This window comes from Aethalodelphis obliquidens, unplaced genomic scaffold (assembly GCF_003676395.1).
Source record: "Aethalodelphis obliquidens isolate GAN/ISIS:26980383/991018 unplaced genomic scaffold, ASM367639v1 scaffold46, whole genome shotgun sequence".
Lineage (NCBI taxonomy): Eukaryota > Metazoa > Chordata > Mammalia > Artiodactyla > Delphinidae > Aethalodelphis > Aethalodelphis obliquidens.
The window spans coordinates 9,538,966-9,557,995 of NW_020837990.1; the positions used below are offsets into that span (position 1 = coordinate 9,538,966).

The 19,030-nt window shown below is 38.7% G+C and overlaps 1 protein-coding gene and 1 pseudogene across 1 annotated transcript; both read left to right on the plus strand.

Moving 5' to 3' along the window:
• Positions 1–1,003: 1,003 nt before the first annotated feature.
• Positions 1,004–18,778, plus strand: NXPE4 (neurexophilin and PC-esterase domain family member 4). Its single transcript, XM_027082247.1, has 6 exons — positions 1,004–2,325; positions 3,159–3,264; positions 10,136–10,866; positions 11,369–11,430; positions 13,719–13,928; positions 16,344–18,778. The coding sequence occupies exons 2-6, from the start codon at positions 3,169–3,171 to the stop codon at positions 16,877–16,879; spliced, it is 1,635 nt and encodes a 544-aa protein (XP_026938048.1). The 5' UTR covers positions 1,004–2,325; positions 3,159–3,168; the 3' UTR covers positions 16,880–18,778.
• Positions 12,108–13,310, plus strand: LOC113607138 (60S acidic ribosomal protein P1 pseudogene; annotated as a pseudogene).
• Positions 18,779–19,030: the final 252 nt, after the last annotated feature.

The following is a 19,030-nucleotide window of genomic DNA, read 5'->3' on the forward strand; positions in this document are numbered from 1 at the left end:
TTCGTACACTTTCGCACAATACCTGAAAATGGCACAGAGGCCATGGTGATCTGTTACTAGTAAATCTGGGGCCATGGTGAGTTATCTACTCACGTGTCTGCCTCAGCATTGACCTTTCCCCTCACCACCAACATGGCTGAGCTGCTCAGCCTGTGCCCTTCTTCATTACATTAGTGACATAGAGTCCTATGCCAAGTTCTCACTGCTGGAACCTTGAGACTTCTTGCTATTGCATCTTCTTTCATCCTTCCTCTCCTTGTACTCAGATCCCATGGACACAAGACTTCCCACCATTCAGTGCAGCCTCCTTGGCAATGGGGTGCATCTTGTTTGATTCCTGAGGCCACGGCAGCCACTTCCCTAACTTGTGGCTGAGTCCCCACTGCGTGTTTCCTGGACATCTACTCTTTGCTTCGCCCGTTTTGCTTGGGCTCCTTTAGACCCCTGCCAAGGTAAGACTACTCTTACCCTATTCACACCCCCAAAGAATTGATGCTCTCCTGGGTTATATTTTATTGTGTGAACTCATGGCTCTATGTTCCTACTTCTGACTGAGCTCTCATGTTCAGACTACTCATTTAGACCCATAAATGTAAGGGAAAGGAAAGTGCTCAAAGATGATGAGGAAAACATACTAACTGCAAAGAGCACATATATCGTGCTCACACCAGGCTTTTGAGCAAACTGAAAGAAAACATGGTTTAAAAAAAAGAGCCTTTTCTTTTAAATATATTGAACAATAAATATATGAACCACAGGATCTACCTGAACTTGCTTCTACCATACGTATTGGAGTCACGCTGAGTAGTGAAAAGGGCTCTGAATCAGAGGTCAAAGTGGCAGGAATCCTGGTCTCAGCTCTGTTTCAAAGCTCACTGGATGCTCTGTGCTTTGTGACCACCTGGAGGCGTGGAGTAGGGAGGGTGGGAGGGAAGGAGACGCAAGAGGGAAGAGATATGGGAACATATGTATATGTATAGCTGATTCACTTTGTTATAAAGCAGAAACTAACACCCCACTGTGAAGCAGTTATACTCCAATAAAGATGTAAAAAAAAAGCTCACTGGATGACCTGGACAAATCATTTAAACTCTCCTCTGTGCTCTCAGTTCCTCAAGTCAAGCATTTCTATTAAACTAACCCCAGGTTAACATTAAATATCAAGATTGATATGACTAAAGCAAAATTAAAATCCACATGGATTTTAATGTGTCTCAGAGTAGGCTGTGAACTTGTGTCTCAGAGTAGGCTGTGAACTTGGGTGGTTGCTGGCACCGGTCTCCTACGGAGCCGCCAAACCAGACCTACTGCAAATATTTATCTATTATTAGAGACTCCCTAGGGAAGAAGTGAGCAACTTCGACCAGTTGTATAAGGTTAAACAGCTTTTCCAACAGTCATTATGTAAAGACATAAGAAAGTATTGTTAAGGCCAGTTCCATAGAGCATGATGAAGGATGTTGGGAGCATTATCAAAATCCTAAAGATCCTTGTGAAATAGGTCTTGATTTCTTGCTTATACATATGACTGAAAGGATTGGTGTAGATGTTTAAAGATGTTTAACTTCCTGTGTGGGGCAGCACTAATGAAACTGTGGAAGGATCCACAGTGTAATCAGCTACTGCGTCCTATGAGCGCTGGTGCATTTGTCCTGGGCACATGCTTTTTCTGGCATCATTTCTATCGGTTCAAGAATACAAATCCCAGATGGATTCAAACCCATGACTGTAAGCGGTCACTCTCTTGGTCTCAGAGTGAATCAATATCATTGTCTTGCCTACATTGTATTTGAGGTTCTTTCTTAATTCAGCAAATTTTACCGGGTACCTACTCTGTACTAGATAATACGCACCAGAATCTGGCAACTGGGTCTTGATGACAAGGCTCAGGTGGAGATTAAGTGGTTCAGCTTTTCACAGATGACAATTCATTCAAACTTCCAGATTCATTCACACATTTTCTTGTCAGGTATTTATTGTACACTTACTAAAATTAATAAAGTCTAAGAACATTAAAATTATCTAATTTAACCATACTGAGAATTTCATTTCTCCTCCCCACCTCTGCATGAACTGAGAACTGCAGCTGTGATCCAGGAACCTCCTTAAGGTGGGGCTGGCAAGCCTGATACTCACCTTACCTGAAACAAGCAGAGTATTCTGGATCTACGCTCAAAGTATGCAGACTGCAATTTATACCTGTGATATGTCTTGGCACAGAGGAGAGGTATACCCGTAATACACCGGTGGCTTCAGAACAAAGCCTTACCACCCAGCTCACCATAGTTCCTGTGTATGGAATTAAGCAAAGTCTTTAAACTAAAGGTATGAAAATATTTGCAAAGTTGGGGAGGTCAGGGAAAGGAGTAATGTTTATTCTTGGGTGCAGAAACTTCTAATGTCTATGTATAAACTGGGGATCTAGGGTAGGAGGTGCTTCTAGGGGAGAGAAAATTTTGAGAGATGAGAAAATTTTAGAAGGGCAGCGTTTAAGCCATCTGATTTTAAAAGACAACTTGAAATTCCAGGGCAAAGACAGAAATGAAGATGTAACCATAGAAAACGTTGATAAAGCCTAAAACATTTTTTAAAGAAAGAGAGAAATCTGAATTTTAAAACAAATCTTTTCAAGCTTGAGGGGTGCTAGAAAGGCTGGTAAGACAAGAAAGGGGAACCTATTAACAGATTAGTAAAGAGGAAGCTGGAAAAATCAAGTTACATTAAAAGGGCCCCAGAAGAATGTGATTATCAGAGTCAGTATTTATTGGGATGTTTTGTGTCTGCTCTTCCTGTTTAAGGGAAGAGAATAGGAAACCTGTTAGATGACACATAGCCTGGAAACTTCCTCTAAGCATGAGCAACCCTGCATCCATCAGGCCCTTAGTTGCTCAATTTCTTACAGTCCATGGTGGGCTCCATTCTCAGAAGATGACGAGGAAAACATACTAACTGCAAAGAGCACATATATCGTTTTGGGTACTCTCTTGAGGTACAAGCTAATAAAGGCAGCTGGGAGACAGCAAGAGCAGCAGGAGGACCAAGTTTCAATTCTGGGAGTAACTCATACGAAGACAAAAGGAATCAGGAGGCATAAACTTTTCAAGTATTTCTGCATTTCTTTCCTGGTTTTGTGCCCGTTTTTGTATTGTCTCTTTTAGGATCCCAATCATGACAATGAGAATAACAAATCATAAGTCACTGTTGGTGGTGTTGTTTATATTAGCCTCCTGGATCACTTTTACAGTTTTCCAAAACTCCACAAAGGTAGGAACTGCTTTCTTTATGTGTTTTACAAAAGTACATTTTTACTCGACACTTCATCTGTTCTAGAAAAGTCCAAACAAACACACCTATAGATTGTAGTAGGGGAGTTTCAACAGCTTACACACCTTTAAGAGCCAAGGTACTTGAAAATAATCATGCAATATGAGAGAGGATAATATTGCGTGTGTGTGTGTGTATACACACATTCTTCTTTTGTCACTTATATTTGCATTGCAACAGTCTTCTCCCAATGCTTAGCTTGTCTTTACACCTTCTCCAAGGAACCTCTGAACAACAGAATATTTTCATGTTTATGTAGTAAAATTTATGTTAATACTGTTACTGTTAATACTGTTAATACTTTTTACTGTTAATACTTTTTACTGTTAATACTTCTTGAGTACTAATAAACCCTTCCCTATGCCGACATCAAATTATTTATCTAAATATTCTACTTAAAGTTTTAAAGGTTGCTTTAGACATTTAGCCCTGTAATGTACTTGGATTTTTTTTTTTTTTTTGCTGATTTTTCTTTTATTTCCATATGGATAACCACTTTTTCAGCTCTTTTTATTTTGTAATCCTTCCTTTCCAAGCTGATTTATCATGTCACTTTTGTTGTATATCAAAATCTCTAATAAATACAGGTCCCTCTGTGGGCTCTTCGTTCTATTCCATTGAACAATTTGTCTTCCCTGTATCAATACCACATAGCTAGAGTTAACAGAGCTTCATAATTAGTTTTGAAAACTTCTTTAGTTTTCGGCCAGTCTTGGCTCTTCACTCTCTCTTATATATTTTAGAATCAGACTGTCAAATTTAGTGAAAAATTCTACTTAAATTATAAGTCCATGACATTAGCCATATAGATCAAATTGAGAAAACTGATATGTTTATAATATTATTTTGCTGTTTATCAACATGTAATCTCTCTCCATCTATACAGGTCTTCTTCAAGATCTTTCACTAAATTTTATAACTTTTGCATTCAGGTCTTATACATCTTTTGTTAGAGTGATACCACGGTACTTCATAATTTTTCTGTTGCTGTTGTCAATAGTGTCCTTTTAAATACATTTTCTAATTGCTTACTGCTGGTGTAAAGGAATCCAACTGACTTTTGCATAAGGAACAGTAGGATTTTACTTTCCAAGATCTTGAAAGACTCATTAGTTCACAGATCCAATATTGTCTAGATCTCTCTGAGGACAGAAAGTATACTTGTTCTAAAATTTTGATTTTTCTATTAATTCTGTTCCCTTGGATGTCTCCTCTTTGTTGAACCTGATACCTCTCTCTCATGAGTTACTTTTTTTTTTTTTGGCCACGCCACGTGGCTTGCAGGATCTTAGTTCCCCAACCAGGGATCCAACCCGTGTCCCCTGCAATGGAAGCATGGAGTATTAACCACTGGACCACCAGGGAAGTCCCTCTCATGAGTTACATTTCATGAAAACTTTTTGCTAATTCTTGGTTGTGTACTTTCTTACACCTGAGATTCTGTGGTGGCCAGTGTGCAGTGCTGTTACCTGTTTGCTCCAGCATGTTTGTGGCAGAGATGCAAAAAGTGCTGCAGGGCAACAAATGCTCCCCACTTTTCTAAAGGGTTGCCAGGCACACTGGGTCCTACCCACCTCTCCAGCTTAAATATCTGTAGTTTTTACTCTCACCAGAGTACAGAAGTCCCTGTTTCTAGCTGTCTGGCCCAGGCACGGGCGGGGAAATAAGGAGGTGTCAACCTGCCTGGTTTGTCCTCCTGTGAGCCTCCCCTTCACCCCTTTTTATTCCAGTTATCACCCTCCTCCATGTTGGTAATGTCCCTGCAGTGACTTCCTTCTTTTGCCAAAGCCTCATCTACATGCGTTGGAGCCATGGTTTCCTTCTTTGATCTAATCTCATCTGCATTTCGTTCTTCAGGAGACTGCTTATAAGTTCTGGTCCATATAAGGTATCTCTTCCTATTTCCCAGAACAATTAGAAAATTTTAAGTTCTTTTCTGCCGTTTATACAATTTTATGGTGGGAAATCGAGGCTATAATATGTGCTTACTCCTCCACCTTGAATCAGAATTTTCCTGTTACTTTTCTACTAAAAAAAAATTGTGCAGAGAATATTATTCTACCATACTGAAAATCACTTATAATTTTCATGTGAAGTTGTAGCAGTTTAAAAACATCTGATAATGTACTGTATGGTTAAAAGATGTTACTAAGATAATGTTCAGATCCTCTAGGTACTTACTCTTTTATTTAAAACATCTTTATTGGAGTATAATTGCTTTACGATGTTGTGTTAGTTTCTGCTGTATAACAAAGTGAATCAGCTATATGTATACATATATCCCCATATCCCCTCCTTCTTTCGCCTCCCTCCCACCCTCCCTATCTCACCCCGCTGATCTCCCTGTGCTATGCAGGTGCTTCCCACTAGCTATTTTACATTTGGTACTTACTCATTTTTTAATTTAGTTCCTGCAGCAACTACTGAGAGATTTTTTCATTTCTGATCCTGATTGTGGATTTTTCTACTTCTCCCTTTAGTTCTGTCCATTTTTGTTTCACATATAAATACATGGATACGTAGGCACATACACATTTAAGGTTGCTATGTTTTCAGACCAATTGATGCTGTTATCACTAAGAAATGTCCATCTTTATGTCTGGTGATACTCTTTGTCTTGAAATCTACTTTTTTTTTTTTAACATCTTTATTGGGGTATAATTGCTTTACAATGGTGTGTTAGTTTCTGCTTTACAACAAAGTGAATCAGTTATACATATACATATGTTCCCATATGTCTTCCCTCTTGCATCTCCCTCCCTCCCACCCTCCCTATCCCACCCCTCCAGGCTGTCACAAAGCACCGAGCCAATATCCCTGTGCCATGAGGCTGCTTCCCACTAGCTATCTACCTTACTACGTTTGTTAGTGTGTATATGTCCATGACTCTCTCTCGCCCTGTCACAGCTCATCCTTCCCCCTACCCATAACCTCAAGTCCGTTCTCCAGTAGGTCTGTGTCTTTATTCCTGTCTTACCCCTAGGTTCTTCATGACATTTTTTTTCCTTAAATTCCATATATATGTGTTAGCATACGGTATTTGTCTTTTTCTTTCTGACTTACTTCACTGTGTATGACAGACTCTAGGTCTATCCACCTCATTACAAATAGCTCAATTTCGTTTCCTTTTATGGCTGAGTAATATTCCATTGTATATATGTGCCACATCTTCTTTATCCATTCATCCAATGATGGGCACTTAGGTTCTTTCCATCTCCAGGCTATTGTAAATAGAGCTGCAATGAACATTTTGGTACATGACTCTTTTTGAATTTTGGATTTTTCAGGGTATATGCCCAGTAGTGGGATTGCTGGGTCATATGGTAGTTCCATTTGTAGTTTTTTAAGGAACCTCCATACTGTTCTCAACAGTGGCTGAACCAATTCACATTCCCACCAGCAGTGCAAGAGTGTTCCCTTTTCTCCACACCCTCTCCATCATTTATTGTTTCTAGATTTTTTGATGATGGCCATTCTGACTGGTGTGAGATGATATCTCATTGTAGTTTTGATTTGCATTTCTCTAATGATTAATGATGTTGAGCATTCTTTCATGTGTTTGTGGGCAGTCTGTATATCTTCTTTGGAGAAATGTCTATTTAGGTCTTCTGCCCATTTTTGGGTTGGGTTGTTTGTTTTTTTGTTATTGAGCTGCATGAGCGGCTTGTAAATTTTGGAGATTAATCCTTTGTCAGTTGCTTCATTAGCAAATATTTTCTCCCATTCTGAGGGTTGTCTTTTGGTCTTGTTTATGGTTTCCTTTGCTGTGCAAAAGCTTTGAAGTTTCATTAGGTCCCATTTGTTTATTTTTGTTTTTATTTCCATTACTCTAGGAGGTGGGTCAGAAAGGATCTTGCTGTGATTAATGTCAGAGTGTTCTGTCTATATTTTCCTCTAAGAGTTTGATAGTTTCTGGCCTTACATTTAGGTCTTTAATCCATTTGAAATCTACTTTAACATTAATGTTAGCTTTTTTATGCTTACATGGTATATTGTTTTCCATCCATTCACTTTCAACCTATAGGTATCTTTATACTTAAACTACATTCCTTGTAGATAGCAAATAGTTGGGTCTTGCTGTTTTATCTCTGCCTTTAAAAAAATTTAACACTTCATTTATTAATATCATTCTAGTAAAACTTTCTTTCTAGAATGTATTACTAATCACATAGGTGAAAATATAACAGCTTCACCTTTTTATAAATGAATTATCTCAAATATTGAAACATTGATCACAAATTCATTTAATAAAAATTCTTGCAAAATTTGATAAAACCATAAATTTTAATGCCAAACTATAACTTTTAATATCAAAATATTTTAAATATTTCAAAATATTAAAATATACATAAATGAATGTGTTGACTACAGAACATTATTTTATTTATACATACTGTCTTTTAAAAATCTTCACACTCTAGCTATTCCAAAACAGTATTTTTTTTCTTTTGAGTTTGATTACACTACTTTAATCCCAGGAAGAGTATTATCTCTGACTTTTAATGAAGTGTTTAGTCTACTTACTTTTAATGGAATTGTTAATATGGGTGGATTTAGGTCCATCATTTTGCTATTTGTTTTCTGCCCAGCCATTCTGGTTTTTATTCCTCTGTTCCCCATTTCCTGCCTTATTTTGGGTTGTTATTTTTGTTGGATTCTTTTAGTATTTCCTTTCAGTTTCTCTATTATTTTTACAGCTCTAAGTTGTCTTTCTAAAGTGGTTTCTCTAGAGATTACAATACACATTCTTAACTTTTAGAGTTAATATTGTGCTACTTCATGTAACCTGTAATAACCTTTCAACCATTTATTTCCATTTATTCCCCCCCATTCTTTATGCTATAGTTGTCATATTATTACAAAATTGTAGTTCTTAAATAATTGTACGCACTTTAAAGAAACTAGGAGATAAACACACAGTATTTTATATTAATACATATATTTATCATTTCTGGTGCTTTTCATTCCTTCCTGAAGATCTATGTGTCTTTTTGGTGTAATTTCACTTCAGCTTGAAGAACTTTAGTTAGCAGTTGTCTCTTTTTTTCTTTTTGATCCCGCCGCTGGCATGTGGGATCTTAGTTCTCCTACCAGAGATCGAACCTGTGCCCCCTGCAGTGGAAGTGTGGAGTCTTAACCACTAGACCGCTGGGGAAGCCCCAGCACTTTTTAAAATGCAAGTCCAGTGTTGTCCCTTCTGTAGAGCTAATCACTGTTCTCTACAGGAGAATTAGTCCAATACAAGCTACTCTGCCTTTATTGGAAATTTGGAGATATTACTATGACTCACTGAGTTCTCAGAAATAGAGTTATTGATAAATGCAGTGAACATTGTTAAAGGTCTTGTACATATGCTATAGAACTGTTTTCCAGAAATGTGGTGCCATTCACACCTAAACCAACAGTGAAAGAGAATTTTAGTCTTACTGCATGTTTGCCACACTGGGTAGCTCATTTTTAGAGATACTTGCCTGGGATTAAAACCTGACTCTGTTGCTGACTAGCTATACAAGCTTGGCTAAGTCCCTTAACTTCGCTGTGAACCAGTTTCATCATCTGAAAATTGGGTCATAAAAATAAATACCCCATATATTATTGTGAGGATTAATTGGCTAACATATGAAAAACATTTGGCATTGTACCTGGCACATAATAAATGTTTGCTATTACTGTCTCTTATTTGATAAATTAAAATGTTTTTATTTTTTAAAATCTTCACGTGTCAAATAATAAAACAGTAACAATGTTAATCATAGTTAGTCCAGTACAAGCTATTCTGCCTTTATTGGAAATTTGGAGATATTACTATGAAAGATTTATACCAAAGTGTTCTTTACAGAATCGTAAGTAATAGAGAAAAGCTGAATGCAATAAATATCTAAAAAGACAGGAATAAGTGAAATATTCCATAGGCTGGAATATTATGTGGTCCTTTGACATAAGGTGGAAAGTTTTTAATTACACTTTTTTTTAAATCAAAATTCATTGGTAAATATTCAGTTTATTCACAATCATGTGAAATTGTTATATAGAGGATGAGATAAAATCACCCAAACGGCAAGAGTAGTTATCAATGGTTGGTGTGACTGACTTTTATTTCCTATAGAATTGTGGCATTCTCTCGTTTTTAATAATAAATCAGTGTTATTTTATGATTAGAAAATAAATATTTTATAAGCCTATGCTTCTTATGTGCTGTTAGCTAAAGCAATCTGAAAATTACTAATAAATATCACAATTTAATCAAAGTGTAAAAAGTGAAATAGAAAAAAATAGATAATTGTATATTACATAAAATTTCCATGCTTCTTAAACATTTTCTTAAGGATTTATTTAAATGACTGAATTCTAGTTTTAAGATAAAAAATAATTGAACAATAAACATTTGTTCTCTGCTATGCAGTTAAAAAGCATTTTCTCATTTGGTCTCCATGACTGCCCAGTGAAAGTATATTTTATGATCACCACTTTAAGGAAAAAGATCCCAGGGCTCTTTAGGGTGGAGTGGCTCATTCAAAATAGATTAGCCACTGATGGGAGTTCCCTGGCAATCCAATGCTTAGGACTCTGCACTTTCACTCCCAAGGACCTTGGAGTTCAATCCCTGGTCAGGGAACTAAAATCCTGCAAGTCATGCAGTGCAGCCACTAAAAAAAAAAAAAAAAAAAAACAGAAATAGTGAAATCTCAATATATTTTTAATTTTTGTACCTCCCATCATTTTATAAAAGAGAAGTTGGCTAACCTACCAAAATTATTACATTAAATAAGCACATTTTCTTTGTTCTTTATTGTATTCCTTGTCATTTCAGTTATGGACTGTACTCAAGTTGCCCATCTCCCTCCATCACAGGAATTTCATCATGAAATCATGTCCTGCAGCACCACTGGATCCAGCAGTTTCACCAACAGAGACTGAGCTGAGAATAAAGGGGATCAAGGAGAAACTAGACCAGCTGATCCCACCCAGACCCTTCACCAACGTGAGCTCCACCACCAGCGCCACACACAGCAAAGCCACCCTCCTCAGCCCTCGAGACACATACTGCAGGGGGGATCAGCTAGACGTCCTGCTGGAGGTGAGGGACCACTTGGGACACAGGAAGGAATATGGCGGGGATTTCCTGAGGGCCAGGATGTCCTCCCCAGCCCTGAAGGCAGGCGCTTCGGGAAAGGTGACAGACTTCAACAATGGCACCTACCTTGTCAGCTTCACCCTGTTCTGGGAGGGCCGGGTGTCTCTGTCTGTCCTGCTCATCATCCCCAGTGAAGGGGTGTCGGCTCTCTGGAGGGCAAGGAACCAAGGCTATGACAGGGTGATCTTCACAGGCCAGTTTGCCAATGGCACCTCCCATGTCAATACTGATTGCGCCCTGGTTTTAAATTCAAGTGCTGAACTGTGTGAGTACCTGGATAGTCGAGACCAAGAAGCCTTCTACTGCGTGAAGTCTCCACATATACCCTGTGCTGCACTCACCCACATGCATTCCAAAAACAAGGCCGTGTCTTATCTTAGCAAACAAGAAAGAAGCCTCTTTGAAAGGTAAATAATTATTTCTGGAGACTACCTGGGCAAATATAGTAATGATTTGGCCTATCTGTTGATCTAAAGGAAACTACTATGAGTATATCAACTTCGGGACTCTGTGAAGAGCCATTTTAGAAAAGGTCTGTGAATTCATTTGGGGACAGTGCCCACTCTCCAGTAGTCCCTAAAGGTTTGGGATATTTAACACTTATCATTGAAACAAAAAATATAAATAAAATAAAAATTAAAAGAGGAGGAGAAATAGACATGTGTGAACATGCATTGGATCTAATATATTTTTTCTGCTTCTCAAAAACTTACCTTGTACACTTTCTGGGGATCTGTACTCCCTGGACTAATAGGCCAAGAAATATAAATTTAATAAATGGTTTGGAACCGTGGGCAAAGTAGTCAGTTATTATCACAAGAAATAACTGAAGCAATGGGTAATGTGGCTTCTTGTGTTTCCTGATCTTGGGGCCACCTGCAGATTAATTTCTATATTTGTCTCGTTAAGGTCAAATGTGGGTATAGAGATGATGGAAAAGTTTGGCGCCATTACTGTCTCCAAATGCAACAGTAAGTTCTCCCTGTGTTTGACGGGTGGTACTTAGTACTAGTCCCATTTAAAGCATTTCTTCTTTTTGCGGACTTATTCACTATTACCTGTCCTATTGTTACTCTGCTTATCAGGCTGGTCTATGGTAGGTCAAGATGCCAGTTACCTAAGTGAATAAATGAATAGAATCATAAACCTGTTTTATAACTCTCATCATGAGGGCTTCCCTGGTGGTGCAGTGGTTAAGAATCTGCCTGCCAATGCAGGGGACATGGGTTTGAGCCCTGGTCCAGGAAGATCCCACATGTCACGGAGCCCTGGTCCAGGAAGATCCCACATATCACGGAGCAACTAAGATCCCACATGTCACGTGAGCCACAACTACTGAGCCTGTGCTCTAGAGCCCACGAGACACAACTACTGAGCCCACGTGCCACAACTCCTGAAAGCCACGTGCCTAGAGCCCATGCTCCACAGCAAGAGAAGCCACCGCAATGAGAAGCCCGTGCACTACAAGGAAGAGTAGCCCCCGCTCGCCACAACTAGAGAAAGCCCGCGTGCAGTAACGAAGACCTAACACAGCCAAAAATAATAAAAAATAAATAAATAAATATAACTCTCATCATCAATCTTATCATTATCTATCAGGCAACAGATAACCTGCCCATCAGACACATCAACCTTCAAATGTCAAAACTCTCTCCTAATTTGCACCTAGGTCTTATTCCCAAACCACCACCATCAGCACTTCCCACATTGCTACAAGCACAAGAATCACCATCTAGAGGTTTCTAACCTGCCCTCTATAAGTCAATTCATTACAATTTCCCCCTCTTTGTCTTTGCCGCCTTTCAAACATTTTAACATATAAAATAGCAATTCCACACTTATATTTATTAATTGCTCTTCAATTTCTTTGGCTCAAAACATCCTAGGAAATCATTATCTAAAATGATTTAAGGCAAGAACTTTTGTGTCCCTTTAAATTCGACATTAACAACTTGCTAATTGCTACTGAACTCATTTACACTGAAGTGTATATACGACCTACAGGTAGAAATGGCATTTTTCACCCAGGATACACAAGGATACTCATACCGGTTATTAAAATATTAAACCACTTCCTTTGGTTGGTGGATAATCACTGCCCCAAGACCACCAAGGCTAGATACGTCAGTCCATCAGATTCCCAGACTCTTCACAAACCAGTGACTAATGGGTTAATACCTGGCCTGTTCTGGACCTCCAGGACTCTGCTCCAGCCTACAGCCATATCCATGTGGACTGTCCAGGTCCCAAACCAAATTAGTTGTTAATTTTTTTTATATTTCCATGCACTTAACTCAAAGGATTTACAGTTTGATTGTGGCATTTAAGACACTATGACAGTCCTCAGCTGCCGCTAATGTGCTCCATCCTTCCGAGGAAGCTAAAGCCGCGTTGGGGAGAGGCCCTCACTTCATCTGGTGACAAGCACCACACCCGGCAGCCCCCATTTAGCACTCGCCCCCACCATGGCCTCTGTCTCGGAGTTCACCTGCATCTACTTGGCCCTCATCCTGCACGACGCTGAGGTGACGGTCATGGAGGATAAGATCAATGCCCTCATTAAAGCAGCTGGTGTAAATGTTGAACCTTTCTGGCCAGGCTTGTTTGCAAAGGCTTTGGCGAATGTCAACATCGGGAGCCTCATCTGCAACGTGGGGACTGGTGGACCTACCCCAGCAGCTGGTGCTGCCCCAGCAGCAGGTCCCGCCCGCCCCACCACTGCTGCCCCAGCTGAAAAGAAGAAAGTGGAAGCAAAGAAAGAAGAATCTAAAGAGTCTGATGATGACATGGGCTTTGGTCTTTTTGACTAAACCTCTTTAGTAACACGTTCAATAAAAATCTGAGCTCTTTGAAAGAAAGAAAAACAGAAACAAAAAACACACTAGAACAGTGTGTGATAAACTTGGGGGTAAAGTGGGATAAAATGACAAGATAATTGAGTTTTCATTACTAAGCAAGAATTGATGTCTTTCCTTTCATAAGAAGGCAAACAAATACTTAAATTTTACCTAGAAGGCCTTTTTCCTGGGAGAAATCTTGTTCTCTGTAATGAACATTAATGGGTATCATTTAGAAAATTCTTATCAGAGAAAATTTTTTCTGAAAAATAAGTATTCCATTAAGATAATGATGCTTCAATAAGGCTTTTCCTCCATCCTCACACCCTATTAAAAGGATACTTAGAAAAGACAGTTGGTTCTTAATAAATACTGATGGGTAAAGTGATATTTTAGAAGATCCTATCTTGTTGATTCTTTAGCAGAAAAGACAGCTCCAATGAAAAAGAAATGCAAGTTTGGAATGGCATCCACAATCCCCAGTGGACATGTCTGGAAAGACACATGGAATCCTGTCTCCTGTAGTTTGGCTCCAATCGAAATGAAAGAATGCCTGAGAGGAAAATTCATACATCTAATGGGAGATTCCACGATCCGCCAGTGGATTGAATACTTCCAAAGCAGTATCAAGAGTATGCCTGTCTAAGCTATTACTCATATCCTTTTCAGAAACATCTTTTTCATTTCAAGGGGAGAAATGAATACGGGAAATGCCTCTCCTTTTTCATATTTGTTAATCACAGCACACCAACACTTTTCACAAGACATCATTGTCTTTTCTTTAAAAGAATACATTTATTGACTAGAAGGGAGCCAGTTTAGAAAAAGGTTTACTCCATGCCTATCCCTGCAAAATTCACACTTCAGTATTTATCCAGCATGCTCAGAAAATCATGGACAGAGCAGACAATAATAAGATATTATACTGTCCACCTTCTACAGATGGCATGATGATTAAGGGTGTGGATTCTAAATCCAGATGTCTTGGGATCAAAATATGGCCTCTACATGTCCTAGCTGGATGGGCTTGGGCAAGTTACATAACTACATAGTGATTTTGTCCTTAGTTCCCTCATCTGTAAAATGGAGATGAAAATAGTACCCACCTGGTAAAACGAGGTAATATACACAATGCATTTAGAATACCGTTTGCTACATACTAAGTTCCCTTTGGTGTAAGCTGTCATCACTATTATTATATCATGGAAGCACAGATGCTAGGAGTAAGATAATGGCTTCACATCAGGTAGGCACAGTGGTTAAAAGTAGGGGCTTTGGAGCCTAACAGACCTAGATTGTGCCACTTAGAAGCCATGACCTTGGGCATAGTACTTATTTTCCTCATCAATGAACTAAAAATAACAACAGCATCTGGCGGTGGTTATAAAGAGTAAATGAGGTAATGGTTATAAAATATTTAACACATTGCAAGACACATGAGCACTCAGAAAGTGCCCAGTAAACAACAGCTATTGCAATGATTATCATTAGTTCACATCAGAGTTGGGGCTAGAATTCATTTGCTAGAATCCTAGTCCAGTTGCTCCTTTTACTAAACCAAGAATGCATCAATACTAATTCAGAATCCACTAGTAGATCTTAGCACTCTTACCTGGCAAACTGTCACTGCCTGTCCTGGACCCTGGCTTTTACCACTGGGGACAGTGCAGCTGGTGTGGCTCCCTGTTGGCCTTCCTGACAGGATGCCACTCTTGTGATCTCCAACTTAGGGTGTAAGCTGATCCTCCCAGTAAAAAGGGAAAATCAGTAGGGCCTTGGATCCCCTCCAACAGAAGGGGAGAGTTTTAAATTGTGACCTCTGGTAAATGACTAAACTCCACCAGACCTCAGTTTCCTCATCTATAAAATTAAGGGTCTGGGGATAACCTCTAGCATCACATCCTATAACTGTGGGTCTCTTAGTTTATAGAAAGTACTAAATTATTGAGCTACCTACCCTCTTGGCTGACCTTTCAAGTTGTGGTAGCAAAACATCTGTTGCACATATTGTTAAAAGTTAAATTGTATGGCTACAGTGTGCTTTGGAAAAGGAAACTGAAATATGTTAGAAGCGGAATGAAGAAAAAATTCTGCCCTTTTCCTCCACCCAACCCTCCAGCATCACTATTTTCAAACCACACTGGTTAAGATTTTAAGTGCAGCCCTTTACTTCTAAGATGATACATGTTACAAAGCATTAATAATCCTTTACTACACATTTTCCTCAGAAGTTCTAGCTACAAAGCAGCTGGCCTTGATAGTTTGACAAGGGTCTAATTAATACGATGAAAAATGAAGGGACTTCATTTTCTTCTATCCATATTATACTTTTCAAAAGTTTTAAGATTGGGTAGACTACTTTCACAAGAATTGTGAGAAACTTCAAGTTTAGGTACAGATTCTGTCACTTACTAGTTGTGTAATCTTGAACAGGTCATTTCATCTCTTGGTTTTCTTTTCTACAATATGGCAATTAAATATATATATGCATATATATTGAGCTTTGAAGTAAATGAATAGATCAGTCCTAATAAATGCTTTGTAAACTGTAAAGTCCTTCACAAATGAGTAGTAATATTATTATTATAGATGATGTATTCAGTGCCATTTCATGCATATGTAAAAGAAACACAGAAGTATAAAATATAATTCCAGTCTTAAGGGAACTTACAGAGGACTTGGGGAAATAGGGCTACTTGTTTTTTGAAATATAAAGACATCAATTGGTATCTTTCTCTATCTTCAAATGAACTTAGTCTATAGTTAGCAAAACGTACAAAACTAATACCCACAAAAGTGACTCCATCATCCTCCAGTGAAGTGATCTCAGTGCTCACCATCGCCAGTCAATTTGGTTCTACATGGTTCTACAGAGGGGCAGATATAATTTCTTATTTGTATAACACTTTTGGTTGCTCAATAATTTTCAAACTATTCTCTCATTTAAACCTATAATAAATTAGTCAGGATTAACTTATTTAATCATAAACACCAAATCTTTTCTTCTATTTTTATGACCTTTGTAACTTTTTTTCCTTTGTCATCAGCCCTGAAGTCAGTGGATCTGCATGAATCTGGAAAATTTCAAAAACAATTTGCTGTGGACTTGGACAGGAATATCAAAATCCAGTGGCAAAAGCATAGTTACCCCTTGGTTGTATCACTGGCCTATTCAGTCAAAGAGATTGAGTACATCGCTCGGGTTATTGACAGAACTGGAGGAGGAAAAAGTACTATCATTGTTATCTCTCTGGGCCAGCACTTCAGACCCTTTCCCATTAATGTTTTTCTCCGAAGGGCCCTCAGTATCCATGATGCAGTTCAGCGCCTTCTTCTGAGAAGCCCAGACACTGTGGTTATCATCAAGGCAGAAAACATCAGGGAGATGCACACTGATGTGGAGAGATTTAGTGACTTTCATGGTTACATCCAATATCTTTCCATAAAGGACATTTTTCAGGATCTCAATGTGAGCATTATTGATGCCTGGGATATAACAATTGCATATGGCACAAATAATGTCCACCCGTCCCAATCTGTAGTCAGAAATCAGATTAATATATTGTTAAACTTTATTTGCTAGATAAAACATATCGCTTTAATTTAGTCACTTAATTAAAGACATCTATTAAGTGTTTGCTATCATGCCAGATGCTGTTGGCTCTGAACTCTCAATTAAAAAGAGAAAATCTGCACTATGGCTGATTTATTAACCAGCAACTCAACCAAATCAGTTATTTCTAATTTGGGCTTCCACTTACAAATAAACACAAAAATACTTATGAAAAGGAGCTACACTTCTTGATCAGAGTCATGCCACTTTTCACAAGCAGGAAGTCAAGACACCTAATGGTTAAAAGTTCTCTGTGATGCATGGAAATTCAGAGCAATAAAGTCATTATAAAATAAATATTTGGAGAAAGTAGTCCCATTTCCTTATTTACGAGACAAGTTCAAGATGATTTCCAAGTGGGAAGAGAAGCCTTTTGAGGCAATGCTCCCTGTACATGGTCCTGAAGGAGCAACAGAATTTGAAGCAAGACCCTCTGGATACTGAAAGCCTCTGACATTTCTCTCCCTAGAGGGACTCCCACTGCTAGGAGCTAATCTATTCTATAGAATTTATCCTTTAGGAATACCAGATAAAACAGTTGAAAGCACAGTGCTCTAGGATTCAGAGAGCCGGGCTTCAGTCCTTCTGTTGACAGTAATTACATAACTTTGGATAAGTCACTTCAGCTCTCTGGGCCTCAGTTTCTGAAACGAAGGAGTTAGTCTGAGATTTGTGATTTTCAAACCTTGCTCTGTACAGCTCTGGGTGGTGCTGCAGGTACTGCCTGGAGGGACAGGAGTTAGGAGAAGTGCTCGGTGCGCAGGGTACCAGTTCTTCCACACCACTTCAGCCAGAATATCAGCCATTTTTACCCATGTTTATTGGGCTTCTGGGTAGGCTTTTGATTTGAAAAAAAGGTTCTACTGCTTAAAATGTTTGAAAACCATAATGTAGATAATCAACATTGGTTTCTATAATCTACACATATGGGTTACTATTTTCATCACCCTCACTTGCATTGTAATAGGCCTTCCCAAAATTTGACCGAAAAAGAATATGAGAATTTCAGTTGAATAGGGTGATATAATTATTATAAAGTATTTTGGTATAATATCCTTCTTTAATTTTTCCCTCTAAACCATGCCCCAGATATCACTGGGCCCCTGACGTACTCTTGTTCCATCTAGGAAAAGACAATTATAATAGGAATATCTTAAATCCATTTATCCAGTTTCCTTCAGGAAAGGGATAATAATTTTTCTACTTATTTGCTCATGAACCACAATTCACAGTTCAGTGCCCAGTAAACAGATGGTCAAAAATAGTAAGTCCCTTATCATGTGTCAGGAACTATTCAAGACTTTAGGGATACAGTGGTCCAAAAGGCACATGAATTTTTTGCCATCAAAGAACTTATATTGTAATAAAGGAAAAAGATAAACAAAAAAGATATAAAATAATCCCACACTACTAAAGTAGTATGAACAAAGTATATAATAGGGTAATGTGATGCAGAGTGACAGCATGGTGGTGATGGAGGTGACTAGTTAGAGCATTTCAAAAAGGCATCTCAGAGGAGAAGCCATTACAAGGGAGATCAAAATAATGGAAAGGAGGCATCCATGAGACAAAGTGAAGACAGCAATCCTTAAGAAAGAATGGCAAGTACCAAACCCCTGAGACATGATGGAGCTTGGTTTATTTAAAGAACAGGAGACCATTATGCCTGGAGTATTGTCAGTGCGAGAAGTATGGAGGGAGAAGAAGTTAGAGAGGAAGGTAGGGGCCAGATCACATGTGGCCTTTGTAGTCTATGGCAAGGAGTTTGAATTCTATCCTAATTATAATGGGAAGGCAACTGAGGGAGGGAGAAAAGGAAGGAAAATAAGAGAGAGGGTAGGAAAGAGAGAAGGAAGAAAAGAAGGAGAAAGAGAAGGAAGAAAATAAAGGGAGGGAGGGAGGGAAAGAATAGGGAGGGAGGAAGGGGAGAGGAAGGGAGAGAGAGAAAGAGAAAGGGAGAGTGAGAGAGAAAAGAAGGAAAGAAAGAAGGGAGGGAGGGAGAGAGGGACTGGTAACATAACTCAGGCATCATCACAGACTGCTATAGTTGCTAACGTCAGAATGAACAACAGTTGTGAAACCATGGAACTTTGGAACAGCATCTGTTTTCTTTTATTAATA